Raw genomic sequence first — 16,486 nt, forward strand, 5'->3', positions numbered from 1 at the left:
TTTTCTGTGCATAAAATTCTATGCTTTTTTCTTAAATATGAGAGAGAGAGAGAGAGAGAGAGAGAGAGAGAGAGAGAGAGAGAGAGAGATTTTGCTTTTCCTATTTTTCGGTGTGTGGTCAAAAACAGGAAACGATGCCGGCTTTGGCGGAGAGAGACCGGTTTTTGCCGGTCCTGATATGAAATTATTGATGTGTGGAAAAGTACTGAAATGCCCTCTTATGTTGGTGGAGGTGGATCAATAAAAGGACCGATTAGACTGTACATGACCCAGATTGGACTGCAAGAAAAATATTTCTGTTGAAAAAAAAAATCTTACAATTTTTTCTTTTCATGATTTAGAGAGAAATAAAATTATTACGATTAATTTAGAGGGATATTATCATTAATTGAAGGACTCCCTCTAGGTAAAAATTGAAGAGGATTGGTTTAAGTTATCTCTTAAAAAGTAGAAATATTTTCCCGTCCAAACTTTTTCCAAAAAATCTTGCAAGCAGCCGTGAAGGTTTTTTCCATGGAATATTAGTTTATAAAGTGGTAGGAGAGGGAGAGATTTGAGAGGGCATGATTGAGGAGTGGGTGAGAGAAGTGTTGGGGCCAAGACCCGCCAATAACATCCTCCAATCTACCACTGACGAACACACGGAAATACTCAAGATCTTGCATTACAAGAGTGAGAAAATATATACCAAGAAACCACAACCTCAAAGAGAGCAAATCACAAGCAACCACAAGAAAACAAAAATATAAGTGGTTCACCACAATGGGCTATTCCACAGATAAAGAAACATTCAATCCACTATTTAAAACCAAAATAATACAATGTTACCTCAACCAGTAAAATTCACAGTTAAAACCCTTCTCTCCAACTTTCTATGCAAACTCAAAGCAACCATCAACTCTCTACACAGAGTATGAGGAAAATTCATTTGGAAAATCCTCCAATACAATGCTTCTTTTGCAAAGAATAAAACTAAATGGAGAACAAGAATAATGGAAAAAGAAGAATATACCTTGATAAACAAGAAGATGAGGAAAAAACCATTTTTGCTTCACCACAAAAAAGGCCATTCAAGAGCCCAGGAGAAAACCCATCTTTTTGCTCTAAACCTTCTCTTCAACCTTGAGTATTCCTTGCTCTTGCTTCACCACAAAAGCCCTCATAGAGCCTCCAAGAGAAAACCCTTATTGCCTTTTCTATAGCTTTCTCCTCAAGAAGAAAAATCTTGTTTTTTCTTCACCACAAAAGCCATCCTAGGGCTTCCCAGAAAAAAGCCCTCTTGCCTTGCCCTAGCCTTCTCTCCTCTCTACGTTATCCTTTCTTCTTCAAACCGTACATACAGAGAACACATCCCACTTAGAAGGGCCAAGGGGGACCCACTCCAAAAATGCAATGGAACAGATGATTTTGTATCGCCAGCTCAACAAGAAGTGGCTCAAAAACAGGGAAAAGAAAAACTCTATTCAATATTTTCCATATTTTCTAGCCACTTGGCACCATAACCTCACTCATGTCCTCTTAATGCTCCCCCTCTCCCACTCTCCCTACCTACACGTCCCTCAACACTTGGTAAGTTAATATTCCATAATAAAAAAATTCATGATTGCCAAACATTGCTTAGGCTGTGTTCTTTAATGATTCTCTTTTTATACATTCTACAGTGGGCGAAATGGGGAGAACAGAATCGTTTTAGGTTGTGTTTTTTAGCCGTTTTGGCTGCTTGGAAATTGGGATTTTGAGAAATAAGTGGAACGGGTCAGATTTGGCAAATGCATTCTTCGTTTTTATTCATTCTATGCAAAGAAAAAAAAGGCACAAAAGCGCAGCCAAAAATGACTAAACAATGCAACCTTTGCTAAACGTGTTTGTCATCTCCCATTTTTTGTACATGCCCACCGATAAGAACATTCAAAATGGGCCATAGTCTAAGGGAGTGATAAATCGACCCCCGTATATCTTAAATCGACCCCTTTTAACTGAAAACGTTAGTGCGTGTGTCGTACACTCGTACACCGTACGGTGTTTAAGGGCAGATGAAAACTCTATTCACACGTCCTAACGTTTTCGTTAAAAAGGGGTCGATTTATCAGCACTGCCCATAATTTAGGGAAGTGATATTTACGCCCCTTTTGATTACTAGGGACAACCAGCGCCATTGTATCAATGACTAGAGGGAGACTAATGTACTTGACTTCAGAAGAATCTAGTTGGTTTGATTGCCACGTACACTGGCGCGGGGTGTCCCTGGTGATCAAAAGGGGCGTAAATATCACTTCCCTTTGTGGCCATAATTTATTATTGAATTGTATGAATGGAATTGATAATGCAATCCCTTGTGTTAATATTAGCATTTAACTGTGCGCTTTATATGTTCTTCTTTACCTTTTAGGGGTGTTTGGAAATAGGGAAAAGAAAATTATGAAAAATAATATTTTTCATGGAAACAATATTTCATGGACAACAAAATTTCAGGGTCTATTAGGTTTATTGCATTTTTTTCTTGAAAAAAAAAGAAGAAAACTTTTCAATTTTAGAAACAAAAATCCTGGTAGTATGAGTTCATCAAACCCTATAAAATTCATTTTTCATGGAAAAAAGTCCCTACATCCAAAGAAATTTTAAGAATGAGCATCGTTTTCCTTATTGGATGATTCTAGCCCTTTGATCGAGCAAGAATAAAAAGATATCCTTTAATATGTATGCAAGCCGTTGATTTTTTCCATGACTTGATCTTGACTTGGATCTCCATCTGGCATCGGACTAGGGCTGCACAACAAAACCGCTCAAACCGATAAATCGAACCGAACCGGGCCATTCGGTTCAGTTCGGTTTTTATATCTACCGGTTCGGTCGCGGTTACGATTTTCACAAAACCGATCCAATCGGTTCGATTCACGGTTCAGAAAATATTAATCCACAAAACAAAACCGAACCGAACAGGCAATTGATATGAAAACCGAACCGAACCGGTTCAGATATCTCTTTTTAGTATTTTTTGCCATTCAACTTCAAACTTCAAACGGTTCGTCCATTATCAGCAAAATCAAATGGTCCAAAGTTGTCCATTATCCCCAAAATCAAACGGTTCGCCCAATATTAATCCATTATGTCTTTTTCTATTTACGACTGCCCATTACTTATAGGTAAAATATAGATAAACCGTGAACCGAACCGGTCAAAACCGGTTCGGTTCGGTTCAGTTCAACTGCCAATCGGTTCGGTTACGGTTTCAAAAAAATCCAAACCGATGGGATCGGCTCGGTTTAAGAAATTCCGTTAAACCGAACCGGACCGAACCATGTGCAGCCCTACATCAGACCAAGACCCATTTGATCATCCTGTGATGACTGATCAGATTGACGGTCCTGATCAGCAAGCAGATATGCCCCCCTGCGCACAAGTCATGGTCTTTTTTCGTTCATCAGGACGAGATGGTCTTCCTGGTCTATCAGTACCATTAGTTTAGATTAACAAAATATTCTCATAATTATGCAAATGTTCAACGAGTTTAAGCTTCCAAAAAGCTTATTTAAATCACAGAGAAGCACGTCTAGGTTTTCTCGTAATAGTAAAAATAAGTTAGTATCATCTCCCAACGAGGACTGATTATTTTAAGAGTCACCTCGTGATATCTTTTAAGGCAACGTGTGTTATTTAAAGAGTGGCATTGTTAAACAGAAAGTCATTAGTTATAAACCACTGACTATGTGGTGGCACCGTCGGGACCAATCTTAATTATAAGTCTGTGTCCCACACCAGGTATCTATTTTTAAGGCTTGATCTTGGCAGTTGATATCACGCACTACCCTATTTTGATACTGGCACTATTCACTTTATTAATAATGCTTAGTGCTGTTGATACCCACATTAGCATATATTGATAATGGCTCACACATCCACGCTACCATTAAAAAAAGAAGTGAGTAATGCTATTATCAAAATATGGTAGTGCGGTCCCCTTGATCTTTGGATGGATGCAGTATGATATCTGTCCCGTGCCAAAAATGTAAGAGAAAAGGGCAGGCAATTATCAATAGCTTTGGTCTTACATAGGCTTTGAAAAGATCCATTAGGAAAATCTTCCCAAGTCTGTGTACCGGTCAAGCTCTCTAGAAGGCATTCCCTTGTGCACTAACATGGCATATTTGGAAGGAAAGAAATAAAAGAAGGATTCTACTGGATGTGAAAATCGATAGAATATCTTGAGAATGAAAGGATAAACTAGGATCAAGCGACTAAGTGGGAGACAATTTAAGAGAATGACAAACAATTGTGCAAGAAAAAAGAGTTACGATTACCATCACCCCAAAATGGCAATCACCTCCAACTAAGTGGTTCAAACTGAATTTCGACGGGATCTCTGAAGGTAAACCAGGCCCATCAGGTATTGGAGGAATCATCTGTGGCTCAAATGGTAGAACAATAATGTTTTACTCGGGCTGACGGGAATTTGTGACTCAAATGTTATTGAAGCTAGAGCCTTATTTGTTGGGACCCACATAGAACTCACCCCTAAAAGCTACCCGTAAGGCGAGGGCGACCAAGTCCTTATAAGCCCATCCACATCTCTTTCACTTCCCGATGTGGGATATTAGAGAAGAACAGAAATTTCTCCCTTTACAAAAAAGACAGTGACGCGGGCCTGGAGAGACAGAGGGGGGAGAAGAGGAGACGAAGAGATGGGGAGAAAGAATAAGAAAAAGAATAGGAGGAGGAGGAGAAGAGAAGAGAAGGAGAAGAGAGGAAGAAAGGGAGAGAAAAAAGAAAGGGAGAAAAAAAAATCTATAATCAATCTTATTCCAAAAGCTACTAAAGTAGCTTCTACTATCCCCATCAGACAGCCTATCTCCTTGTCACTTCTTCAAAATGATTTGAGCCTCTCAATGTCCAAATGGATCTTGTAACTCAATCTATAGGATTCAACTAAGCCGGACTTTATTTGATCTCAAGATATTTCTTGCACTTCAAATCCGAGATGAGTGTCCTTGACTCTTCTTAAGAATGCCTAAGAAATCACAAGTCCCCAACTCTTGATCGTGAAGAAGTGAGTAAGTTAATACTATAACTCATAAATAAATTTATCTCATCGAGTTATCAGTATAAATCAGTAAATCTATTTCAGAACACTAAAAAGGTAAAACATTATAATTAGATATCTTCTGAAGCCTTCAAAGATATGTTAGAGAGATTCATAAAAATCCACACTTGGAATGTTGATCAACTGTCACTAAAGATTACAGAAAATACTATTTAGTGATGTTGATAGATCCATCCAAATGATCAAGTCAAACACCTTTTAGTGATGTCTATAGATCTAAAAGATCAAGACACACTTCGTAATGATGGCGACAAATTTTTGCAAGAGATCAAGACAAACTACCTTTGGGTACGTGGGGTGATGAAGGAAGCAAATCAGAAATTGATCCTTCCTCAACTCGTCTGTTCATCCTGGTCACAATTCTGAACCAAGAGAGAACACTTCTTTGGACAAGGCTCAATGGCCTAAAACTAAGTGTATATTAGAAACAAAAGAAGAACATATAGTGCGTGTTTGGCGTACCGTTTAAAACGCCGTTTGGCGTTTGAAACACCGTTTTGGGGCCAAATGGCCGTTTGGGAGTGTTTGGGTGCGCAGCCTCCGTTTGAAACGCCGTTTGAAACACCGTTTTGAACCCTCAAAACGGTGTTTTGCAAACGGAGGGGGAGAGGTCCGTTTGCAAAACGCCGTTTTGAACGGAGTTTTGGATTTTGGGTTTTTACATGTTTACCCTCACCAAACCCATTTTTACACCTTTGTTTTTTTGGAAGAGCTTACATTACACCGTACAAAATCTCTGATTATGATTAATTTGGAAGGATATTATCATAAATTGTAAGTCTCTCTAAACAAAATTTGAATTGGGTTTGTTCCGATTATCTTTTTTTCAAGCCTAAAAAAAGTAAGAAATTTTAGAAATATTTTTCCTTCCCTAACTTTTCCACAAAATTCTTGCCATACAAATATGACCATAGGGGCCTTCTATACATGCATAATTCTTTGAAAAAAGACCTCTCTTTTACTGGATTACACGTCTCGTAATGGCTCCGTGGAAGATAGGCAGTGGGCGGAACCAGAGTTTATCGGCCGAACCACCGACAAATAATCTGGATGTGAAAGATAGTGGGGCCACCTGCAAAATTATGAGGATATCGTGTATTTATGAGTCAAAAGGTGGGTCCCACTTTTTTAAGATATGATAGTGGGACCCACTAGTCCACTACCCTACCCATCACCATGTGAGAAACTTGTATGTTTTTTCCTGAATTGAAAATGATTTCCCACCTCCTCTTTAGCATACCCTATACCTTTTGTTTTGTATTTTTTTGGCAATGATGTTTAATTTTAGTAGTGTTTGAATGAGATCCTAATGACCTTTTAATATTTGGCCTAATGAGAGAGTAGTTGAGTTACATTGAGGCCAACCAAACAATGCCCTTTTTGGTCATTTTACCACTAAAACTCTGTTTTGTGGCATTTGCAACCAAACACACAATACCTCCGTTTGCCGTTTAATATGCCGTTTTGATCTGGCCAACCAAACATGAAAACGCCGTTTGGCAAAACACCGTTTTGAACCAAAACACCGTTTTGCAAAACGGCGTTTTAAACGCTATTTCAAACGGTACGCCAAACACACCCTAGCAAGCCATTGATGATCCCATATCAAATGGCTCATGTTTCTTGTGTGCTATTGTTTCTTTGCCCAACAATCTTGATTTTTCAATTACATCTAAGGAACAAGATCATGAAATAACCATCCATTAATCATGCTATGCCTTAGCATTCATTAGTTATTGATTTATGCTATACCCGTATTTAGAGAACCTTCAAATTTAGCTAAAGCATTGGGTTACCCAAGTGGAAAAATGCTATGGAAGAGGCATGGAACAAATGGGACTTGGAAACTTGTTCCATTTCCTAAAGGGAGGGTTTGAGGAGGGTGTATACAGTTAAGTTCAACCCTGGTGGATCTATAGAAAGTTATAAGAAGGTTCTGTTCATAGCAAAAGATCTATAGCAGACTATGATGTTGATTATGAAGATGAAGTTAGATTCTCCTATGGTACCTATTGTTGAAAACAAGGGATTACACTGTCAAACTACGTCAAGAACCAACTGGTCATCACAAGAGCTTATTCAGGAGAAAAACAAATTACTCCAAATGTGAAGATTTTGTGTCATGGTGTAAGTGTGGGTGTGTGTGTGTGTGTAGGCAATGGAAGTAAAATTCCATGGAAATAAATAAAAGCCCTAAAAACTAAAAACATTAAAATAAAATCCTAGAAACTAAATAACATGGAAATAAAATCCTAACAGGCAAATATGCCTCTTATTGGGCCTACAATCTGCATCACATGTGCAACTCAAACAACATGGTTGGTATGCACAACAAGGCCGCGTAAGGCAATAAGGTAGCATTTGTGAATGTCCATGTATTCTGGCCAATTGTAGAATTCCTCATGAAGGACACTAGCAGGGCTCAAGCTTCTATTAACTTGGAAGCTCAAGATACAAATGTGCCGAAAATGTTCCACTGCTAGCACCCATCAGTCAAAGGTTTTTGACACCCGGGGAGCATGGTGTTAGCATACACTAAACCAATAAATAACACAGAAGTTTGTGTCCTTCTCTACAAAGATCTTACAAAGACCCAACAACAGCAACTAAAATAACTCAAATCAGTAGAACAAACAGAAAAGATAAAGTGACCATCATGTTTCATTCCATCAAATCCATGTCAATGTACAAGTTGAACTGGGTAACTAAGACCCTACTCACACATATTTCCAGTTCAATAAAACTGAAAAACAGAACAGATAAAACACCAGAAAACAGACCATGACAAAAGGGTAAAATATTCTAATAGAAGATTGTCCCAACTAAGAAAGACTACTTGCTCAGAAGAAACATTTACCTCAGCTTTGGCCTCTTAGCAGGGACACCTCTCGAGTCTCTTCTGTCAGGCACACGAGACTTGCCCAAAGCTTTCACCTTCCTCCTATTTCTCTCCTCTTCACTGTCCGACTCATCGCCATACTCCCTGTCAGCATTTTTTGCCTCCCTCTCCAGCTCTTCCCATGTCTTCCCTTTGTCCTCCTCCGAATCTCCGTCCGATTCCTCCTCTTCATCCTCGTCTGACTCGACCAATGACTCACTGTCAGCATCTTCTTCCTCTGAGATGGACTCGGACTGGATTTCTTCAGGCTCATAACCTTTGTCAGAATCCTCTGAGTTATCCGAGTCCGAATCGCTCACCTCCATGTTCAAGAACTCCCACCCACCATCTTCGATGAACTTTTCGGGATCGTCGGTGATTGTTTTCAGGATCGGTCTCCAGTTCAAGTTCAGCCTGCTCTCGTAATACTTGAGGTCCGTCGTGTCAATCCACTCTTTGATGCCATCAAGGGATGCAGATGGAATAGAATCTATGCGGAGGACATCACGTTTGAAGTCTTTGAACACAATGGTCATGTCAAAATTCTTCTGTCCAAGGCCCACTCTTTCCAAATTAACAATCTCTATCTCACTTAAGGTGATGACTAAGAATGGTGTCTCGATCAGTTCCACTAAGCAGCTAGATGTCGGGACAATGAATGCAGATGCTTTGTGAGGGACTCCATGGAACCCAAGCTCCCTCAGGGGCTGGTCAAATTCGAGATAGAGACCTTTGAATTGTGGTTGGCCCCAGAGGTCATTAACCCTATTGACAAAATTCTGAAAATCCGTGTTTATCTTGTTCTTCCGATCTCTTTCCCGCTGCTCTTCCTCTATCTCATCAGGATCGTTAGTTGATCTCCTCCCGCCCCCTAAGGTCTGCACAACGTCCATCACCTCAACATACAACTGGACATCTTTGGTCTTCTTGTTGCCTACCATGATATGATTGTGTAGGTGGAAATGCACAAGAGTAATCATCTCCTTCTCTGCCGGCTGAAAGAAGGCGTGTTTGATGTTACCGAACATGATATCTACACGCTCATCTGGCCTCGAGGTAGAATATCGGAACCCATTAGTGTGAGCTTCTAAAGTACCCGTGAGCTTCCTTCCTCGCCCACCAAATGGAGGACGGATCCACAAGTCTGTCAACCTTATTGGCTTAAACTTGGAGCCAGCAAGCTGAAGTTTCTCCTGAGTGACCAACGTCGCCCTCTCAGCTCTCTCTGACTCTCTCGATGCAACTTGCCGCCGCAGGGTTTTGATCAGTTGCACCACTTCACTAATGTGCCTTGGGTCCTTGGAGCGGAAAGAAACCTCCTTCAGATAAATATTACCTTGGAATTTCATAGAATTGGCATCATGAGGATTGAATGGGGTCCCCGGCACATTGAAAATTATACGAATATAGCAAGTTCGATTACTATCCTGCTGGCTGGTAACGCTCTTGATAGTGGCGATGTGGAAAGGCACCACACTTCCGTAAATCGGTAAAAGGACAGATTCGTTCTTCTGGTCAATCTGTATCATCAACTCCCTTGACTGGGGGATATCGCTTACATTCTTGTAGGCAATCAGATCACCCAAAGCTTTTGCAGAACCACGCCCATCGCCATTTGCAGAACCGACACCAGAGAGCCTCCGTGCAGTTTCCTCATTCTTCTGCCGTGCAAGCTCTGCCTGGTGCTGTCTCCTTAGCTCCTCCTTCGACATTTCATGGTTTCCTGACCTCAGAGTTGCTTTTGACGAGAATGCCTCAGTACCATTAGGTTCAGCTTTGACCTTCGGATGCGCTTCTTCCTCCTCATCATCCTCATTGAATGAGTAGGCGACATCCTTAACTGCTTTAGAGCTAATCGAGGTCACGACTTCTGCAACTTTGTCACTGACAATAACTGTGTCTGCCAGCAACAGCGAGAATTTTTCAGTCTTCGGGTTTTTGGTTTCAGCTTGTAAGTTTTGGAATCCAAGGCTCACGTTAAATACCATTCCCACCTTCAACACCCTATCGTTCCTTGCATTTAAGTTCAATCCCGACTCACGAAACTCTAGGCCAATCCCAGTCCCTGCCGACTTGGTCAGATGGGGAGCAAATTCCGGAGCATCCCTCTCGACCACTGAAACTGCTGCTTGATAAGCAGCACCGGCCTTATTTCCCGGCTTAAGTGCAGTTATTGCTGCTTCATGGGCCTTGAGAAGAACCTCATATGCCTTACTCTGAGTAGCATTGGCATCAATTAGAAATGACCTGGCAACATTCGAGCAATAACTGTTGTAGCGAGAGCCAATAGCGCATATGATCACGCTTGTCGAGTCATAGTACAAGTTTGCATCGTTGCTCGAAGCGCTTGGCTTGAGATCAAACTCACTCCCACTCTGAAAGATTGGAGGATAACATATATCAATATTTTCTGCTTTCAATTTGACCTTGACCTTAGCTGGGTCAAGTATGGCCTTCTCTGTGTCATCCATAAGTGAAGAATGGGAGACCTTCTTCTCCTCATCAATAATCTTCTCGAGATTGGGGACGACAAAATGCTTCATCACAGAAGAAGTTAAGAACCCCGCCTTCTTCACATTTGTAAGCTCGGTGCTGTCCTTGATGCCAAACAGTTCAGAAAACCCATTTGTTACATCATTGAGTTGGAATTTTGAACCCTTGAGCTTCTCAGACCATGTTTCCAATAGTTTCCCTTCAGGAGCCTCTCTCACAATGAATCCAACAACGGGCGCATCGTTACCGTTGGATTGATCACGGACAGCTTGAAATATCTCTTCCATGAAGGCGGTCCCATCATCACTCTTTGCCTTAACATGTATCACAACATCTACACTGACGGCCTCCTTGGCTGATTTTTTTAGGGTTTCAAGCAGAGACGCCTTCTTTTGGGTACACAAAAAATGGATCTGTTTGTTCATGAAAACCATTATGGTTTCTGGGAACTCATACCCAAGCAACCAAATGTTCAGAGCCGATGACTTGAGATACCGCAAATCATCTGAAACAGGAGGCGTTGCAATCGCGAGGGCATCAGAATCGGCCCAAAGATCGGTTTTGTGATCCTTCCAATGAGAATAAAAACTTTTCAATCTCTTTTGGAAGTTCTCAATATTGATTGTGTAAGCGTTGGATGCTCCAGCAGCATTTCTTTCGGACGGTTTTCCATTTCCATTACGGTGTTCGGCCATAATGAAATATGTGGAATAGAATCAACAAAACCCTAAATCTGCAATAATCACACGGAAAGGTTCAGAGACAGCCATAAAATGCACAAAAATAACTTATCAAAAGAAAGAGTATAACATTCCTCAATTCTGTCTGTTTAATTTTACAATTCCATAATTCCATTAGCCATATGGAAATGTGTGGAATAGAATCAATAAAGCCCTAAATCAGAAATAATCGCACACGAAGGTTCAGATACACCCATAAACTGCAGAAAATAACTTATCAAAAGAAATGGTATAAAATCCCACAATTCTGTCTGTTTAATTTAACATTTCCACCCCAAGGCTCTGTTTGGATTGCAATAATTTTTTGGAAAGTACACATTTTTCCAATTTTTAAAAAATTTTCAACTGTTTAATTACACGTGGAAATGATAAATTTTAGCAGTGTGATTTAAGTTTTATTCATATAGTCCTACAATTTATGAAAAAAAATTCCCAAGAAAAAAATTTCACCAGAAATGTTTTCTCTGCAATCCAAACAGGGCCTAAATCTGCCATAATCGCACGGGAAGGTTCAGACACACCCGTAAACTGCAGAAGATAACTTATAAAAGGAAATGTTATAAAAACCCTCAATTCTACCGGTTTAATTTCATACATCGAGGTAGAGATCTAATGATAATATAAAAACCCTAAATTCGGCCTGTTTAATGTTATACATGGAGATCGATATCTAATGACAAACTACCAATAATATTGAAAGATATCATTCCGATCAAGAGAGAGAGAGAGATTGGATACAGAGTAAAGTCAATGAGGAAAAACCGAGAAACCCTAATATGTTGCAGAAAGGTTGGAAGGAGAAAGATAACTGACCTGGTTCAGATTCGGATGTAGATGAAGAAATTCGAGTGCTGAAACGTATAGAAAGGTGAAGAAATCCAGTAATTAGAATGAAGAGAGCAGGGGAAAAGCAAGGGAATTCATGGATTTGATCATTTTGGGGATTTTATGTTTTGGGAAGACGATGACGATCTATACAAAAAGTCTCTGTTTTTTCTTAAAGAAGATGATTTTTTCGCACCCCTTATAGGATAATACGCACCACTGTTAACTTAAATTGTGGGCAGACTTTTCACGCTTTTTTACGTCAAATCAAGTTAAAAGGAGTGCGATGTATCCTACAGTGGGTGCGAAAAAATCATTGCCCTTTCTTAAATAAGCACTTTACTTACATGTGGGGTCTTGTGGTTTGTGTGATCCAACCCCAATCGTTTGTCGTACCCTGCAAAGTACAGAGCAACAATGGGAAATGATATGTTCGACCAATTTTTACTAGAGACAGCCTTCTCTAGTGTAAAAGTGTAGATATAAATAGACTAGATGGGGATGTCCAATTAAATGCAGGGGCCGATTATATCACTTCCAGTTAAAAAATCTCAATATATTTAGGATTTTTCAAAATTCATAAAGCAATATTCCTGAAAAGTTGCAATCTTTAGTGAACGTCATGATTCTATAACTAAGCATTGCAATCTTTAGTGAATAGTCATGATTTTATATCAACGATCATATTGTTTCAAACTAGTTTTCATAAAAACATGTTTATTCGAATGAACCGACACATCTGTTCTGAAATTGTGCATTGATTCAAATGAACAAACGCATCTGTTCTAAATAATGCATTAATTCTAATAGACATGTCTATTCATTGATGATGTTTAGAAAAGACATGTCTATAGAAAGTGACTATTGGTTGGTTATAAATATATAGGTTAATTCAATTCAAACTTCTTCAGATTCATTCTCTCTTCTCTATTACTTCTGTAGTTTTGCTTCAATTACAAAACTGCAATTTTGTAACTGAAACAGATTAATTTATAGCTTTTATTACACAGTATTCATCAGCTTGAGTTTAGCATAAGCTAACTTCACCTACGAGAAGAGCTACATCAACGAAAGTTGCGAATGGGGATGGCTTCCGCTTTACTCTATCACCACCTAGCCTGAAAGAGGATGACCAGCTCCTCAATGCTATTGCGTCACGAGAAAACGGCTGCTAGAGCAAGAAAGAAGGATTCGTTATAAAAAGAAAGGCACCTTCCGATTCTCGGCAATGCATCTATTGTTCATCCCCAAAGCAGGGAAGCCTGGGAAGGTGCGACCTATAACTGTACCGAACCCAAGGGAAATTGTTATGATGCAAGCCCAGCCTTTTTCTTAGAAGGGAGTTTGTCGAGTTCTATTTTAGAGGTACTGATTGCTTTTGGGAAGTTGGAACTTTCCTCTTTAGCAGCTATCCAAAAGACTATCCATTCTCGATTTGAACTTTCTTTCTAATTCTTTTTCTAGAGATTCCTGCCTGCTTGCCATAAACACTCGAATGTATACACCTGATAGCACAACTTTATCATAATACTCAGCTTTCAACCTTGCTAATTTCAAAATCATAGCATATATATCCATGTTAGGCACTGCATTCCCTCTGTAATCATTTAAAGAAATACAGGTCCCATCTTATAGACTGGAACTCACAACTAGAACTCAAAGGCGAACTCCTGGCTTGACCCCGAGGATGCTCTAGAATCTTTTCGATTACTTGTTTGAGAACTACGATCTTTGGCCCTGGCTTGACCCCAATTTTTTTATTCCCCCTAACATCCGTCACGGTAACAAAGGTATATTGCAGATCGGTGGTAAATGGATAAAATCTTTGTTTTTTCACTCCAATTGCTCATCTTCCTCCGAGATGCTCTGTACAAAGTTCATTTTTTTTAAACTCCTGCCTGCAAAAGCGAGCCCCTATTATACAGTGCCCCCCCCCCCCTCTTCCCGTCTTATAACTTACTGTAAGTTAAGTAGTAAGGCACCTTACTAATAGAGGGGCTGTTAAAGTATAAAAGATTAAATACTGCCTTTCTCCAACAGCTTGAGCTATTGGAGAAGTTGGTAAGTTAACATGGTATCAGAGCAAATGCCTGGGTTCAAACCTCCTTGATGGCAAAATCCACATGCAATGGCTAAACCCAAAAGTGGGGCCACATGTGCCACGTGTAGGCCAACCCTAGAAAGTGGGGCCACACGTGAGGGGGAGTGTTAAAGTATAAAAGATTAAATACTGCCTTTCTCCAACAGCTTGAGCTATTGGAGAAGTTGGTAAGTTAACATGGTATCAGAGCAAATGCCTGGGTTCAAACCTCCTTGATAGCAAAATCCACATGCAATGGCTAAACCCAAAAGTGGGGCCACATGTGCCACGTGTAGGCCAACCCTAGAAAGTGGGGCCACACGTGAGGGGGAGTGTTAAAGTATAAAAGATTAAATACTGCCTTTCTCCAACAGCTTGAGCTATTGGAGAAGTTGGTAAGTTAACAGGGGCTGCCAATTGTAGATCACATTTATTATTTGGTCCAAGAAAATTTTTCGTTGCATCAAATTACACTTGATTGTATCCAATTGGTGGAATCCAAATATGCCTAGAAGCAGCCACCCTTGAAAGAGTGCATAATAGCTCATTGATCGAGCGCTCTTATGCGGTGGGTTCGACTCCCACAGGAGCGCACATTGCCAATCTAATTGGTACTCTCCTTTTATGGATTCTTAGCTCTTGCTAACCGCAAAGCTTGCCCTTATGCCCTGAGTTTCTTGGCTCGTTTCGCAACGAAGCGAGGAGCGATAGCGAAGGCGTGGTTCATCCTCTAAGAGAGAGTAGATGCGAAGCGAAGGTTCGGATCGAAGATCTTCGCAAGACCGCCCATGAATCTCGAGAATCGAGCGTAGAGTCTTTTGATTCTCGCTCTATGAACCCTTGTTTTCAGAAAACAAGATTTGGCTCAGGATTGCCCATTTTTAATTCCAAGGTCTGAATTTGGAAGTTACCACTTACTAGGATGTTGACAAGGTGGAGTTCAGTATGTACCTTGTTGGTGACGCAAAGCTATGGTGGCGCATACGATCGGAGGATGCAAGTTGTCCTCAAATTACAATGTGGGAGGACCTTGTGAAGGAAATGAAGGAATGATTCCTTTCGAGCAACACGGCATGGGTTGCTCGAGTACGAAACCTCTCCCTTCCCCGTGCGTGCGAGAGCAGTGCAGTGAGGTCCCCGATCGAGGGACCGATCGATTAAGCGTGCTTAAGGGAGGAGGCCGTTGTCTGTGTTTGATTGGGAAGTCTAGGTAGAGTCCTCTCATTAACGATCAACATCTTCATGAACCCTTCTTGAGTGAACACATTTCTATGGAAAAATAGAACATCTTTTAGTAGTGCTTCGTAATGATTTCTAGAAGACCCTATAGTTGTTCAAGGATCCTTTCAAAGGGTCTATGGTCGGTCTGTGACCCCTGGATGCCGCTATCATATCCAAGGGAAAGAATGGAATTACATTTCTCAGTTGCCAAAACCTGGTCATTTTGATTGAAGCCCAGATATCGGAAGGAAAGGTCGTAGCTCAAAAGCACTTGTTTCAATTTATAAGAATTTTTGCTTGTAACCGTCCATTAGGAACCTTAAAAATCTTTATTTTTGCTCGAGGGTGATGTGAATACTTCCTGAAAGATCGTTTCGTTTGGCCTTGTTTGTTTCAGATTATTCAGCAAGTGATGCTGATTATGGCAACCGATTATGCCAACCATTGATTATCAAAATAATCGGTTACCATAAAAGTTCGTCAACATCATTTCCGATGCGATTGTATCGTAAAAGTCAAATGACTAAAATACCCTTTATTGAATAGATTAAATGTCTGATGATTAGGTTGTCCTATATGAAAGATATAGTTAATCTGTTAAAGTTTAAAATATTCAATAGTGCCATCTCCAGCAGCTTAAGCTTTTGGAGTAATTGCTTGTTTCATCTGGTATCAGAGCAAAGTTCCTAGGTTCAAAACTCTGTGATATTAAAATTCCACATGTTATAGCCAACCCAAGACAGGGGCCACGTGTGCCACGTGTACAACACCCTGAAAAAAAAGGTCAAACGTGAGGACGAGTGTTAAAGTATAAAAGATTTAATCATGCCATCTCCAACAGCTTAAGCTTTTTGAGGAATTGATCGTTTCACATGATCCCTGCACCAAAGTGGCTGACATCATTCAATTTAGGGAAATAATAATTTGCCCCTTTCATTACTTGGGACACCCAGCTACAATGTATCTATGACTGCAAAGGGGCTGATGTACTTCACATTTAAGGAATGAAGTAACCTGATTGCCACGTACAATGCAACTGGGTGTCCCAAGCGATGAAAAGAGGCGCAATTATCATTTCCCTTCAATTGAATGTTTGTATAACTTCGAAGTTTTACTAAACAATGATGCCCAGTAAAAGACTGTATATGTGC

The 16,486-nt window shown here is 40.2% G+C and overlaps 1 protein-coding gene across 1 annotated transcript; it reads right to left on the bottom strand.

The window, feature by feature from the left end:
• Positions 1–7,734: 7,734 nt before the first annotated feature.
• LOC143846999 (FACT complex subunit SPT16-like) lies at positions 7,735–12,176 on the bottom strand. The gene is made up of 2 exons (XM_077355643.1): positions 12,023–12,176; positions 7,735–11,202 (listed from the first exon to the last, which is right to left on the bottom strand). Exon 2 carries the CDS (start codon positions 11,162–11,164, stop codon positions 7,952–7,954), a length of 3,213 nt encoding a protein of 1,070 aa, XP_077211758.1. The 5' UTR covers positions 11,165–11,202; positions 12,023–12,176; the 3' UTR covers positions 7,735–7,951.
• Positions 12,177–16,486: the final 4,310 nt, after the last annotated feature.

Source organism: Tasmannia lanceolata, unplaced genomic scaffold (assembly GCF_043159265.1).
Source record: "Tasmannia lanceolata isolate RefF3 unplaced genomic scaffold, GAP_Taslan_0.1 ptg000015l, whole genome shotgun sequence".
NCBI lineage: Eukaryota > Viridiplantae > Streptophyta > Magnoliopsida > Canellales > Winteraceae > Tasmannia > Tasmannia lanceolata.

Excerpts from the sequence above, each read along its gene's own strand:
- LOC143846999 (XM_077355643.1), bottom strand. The coding sequence starts at position 11,164 with ATGGCCGAACACCGTAATGGAAATGGAAAACCGTCCGAAAGAAATGCT.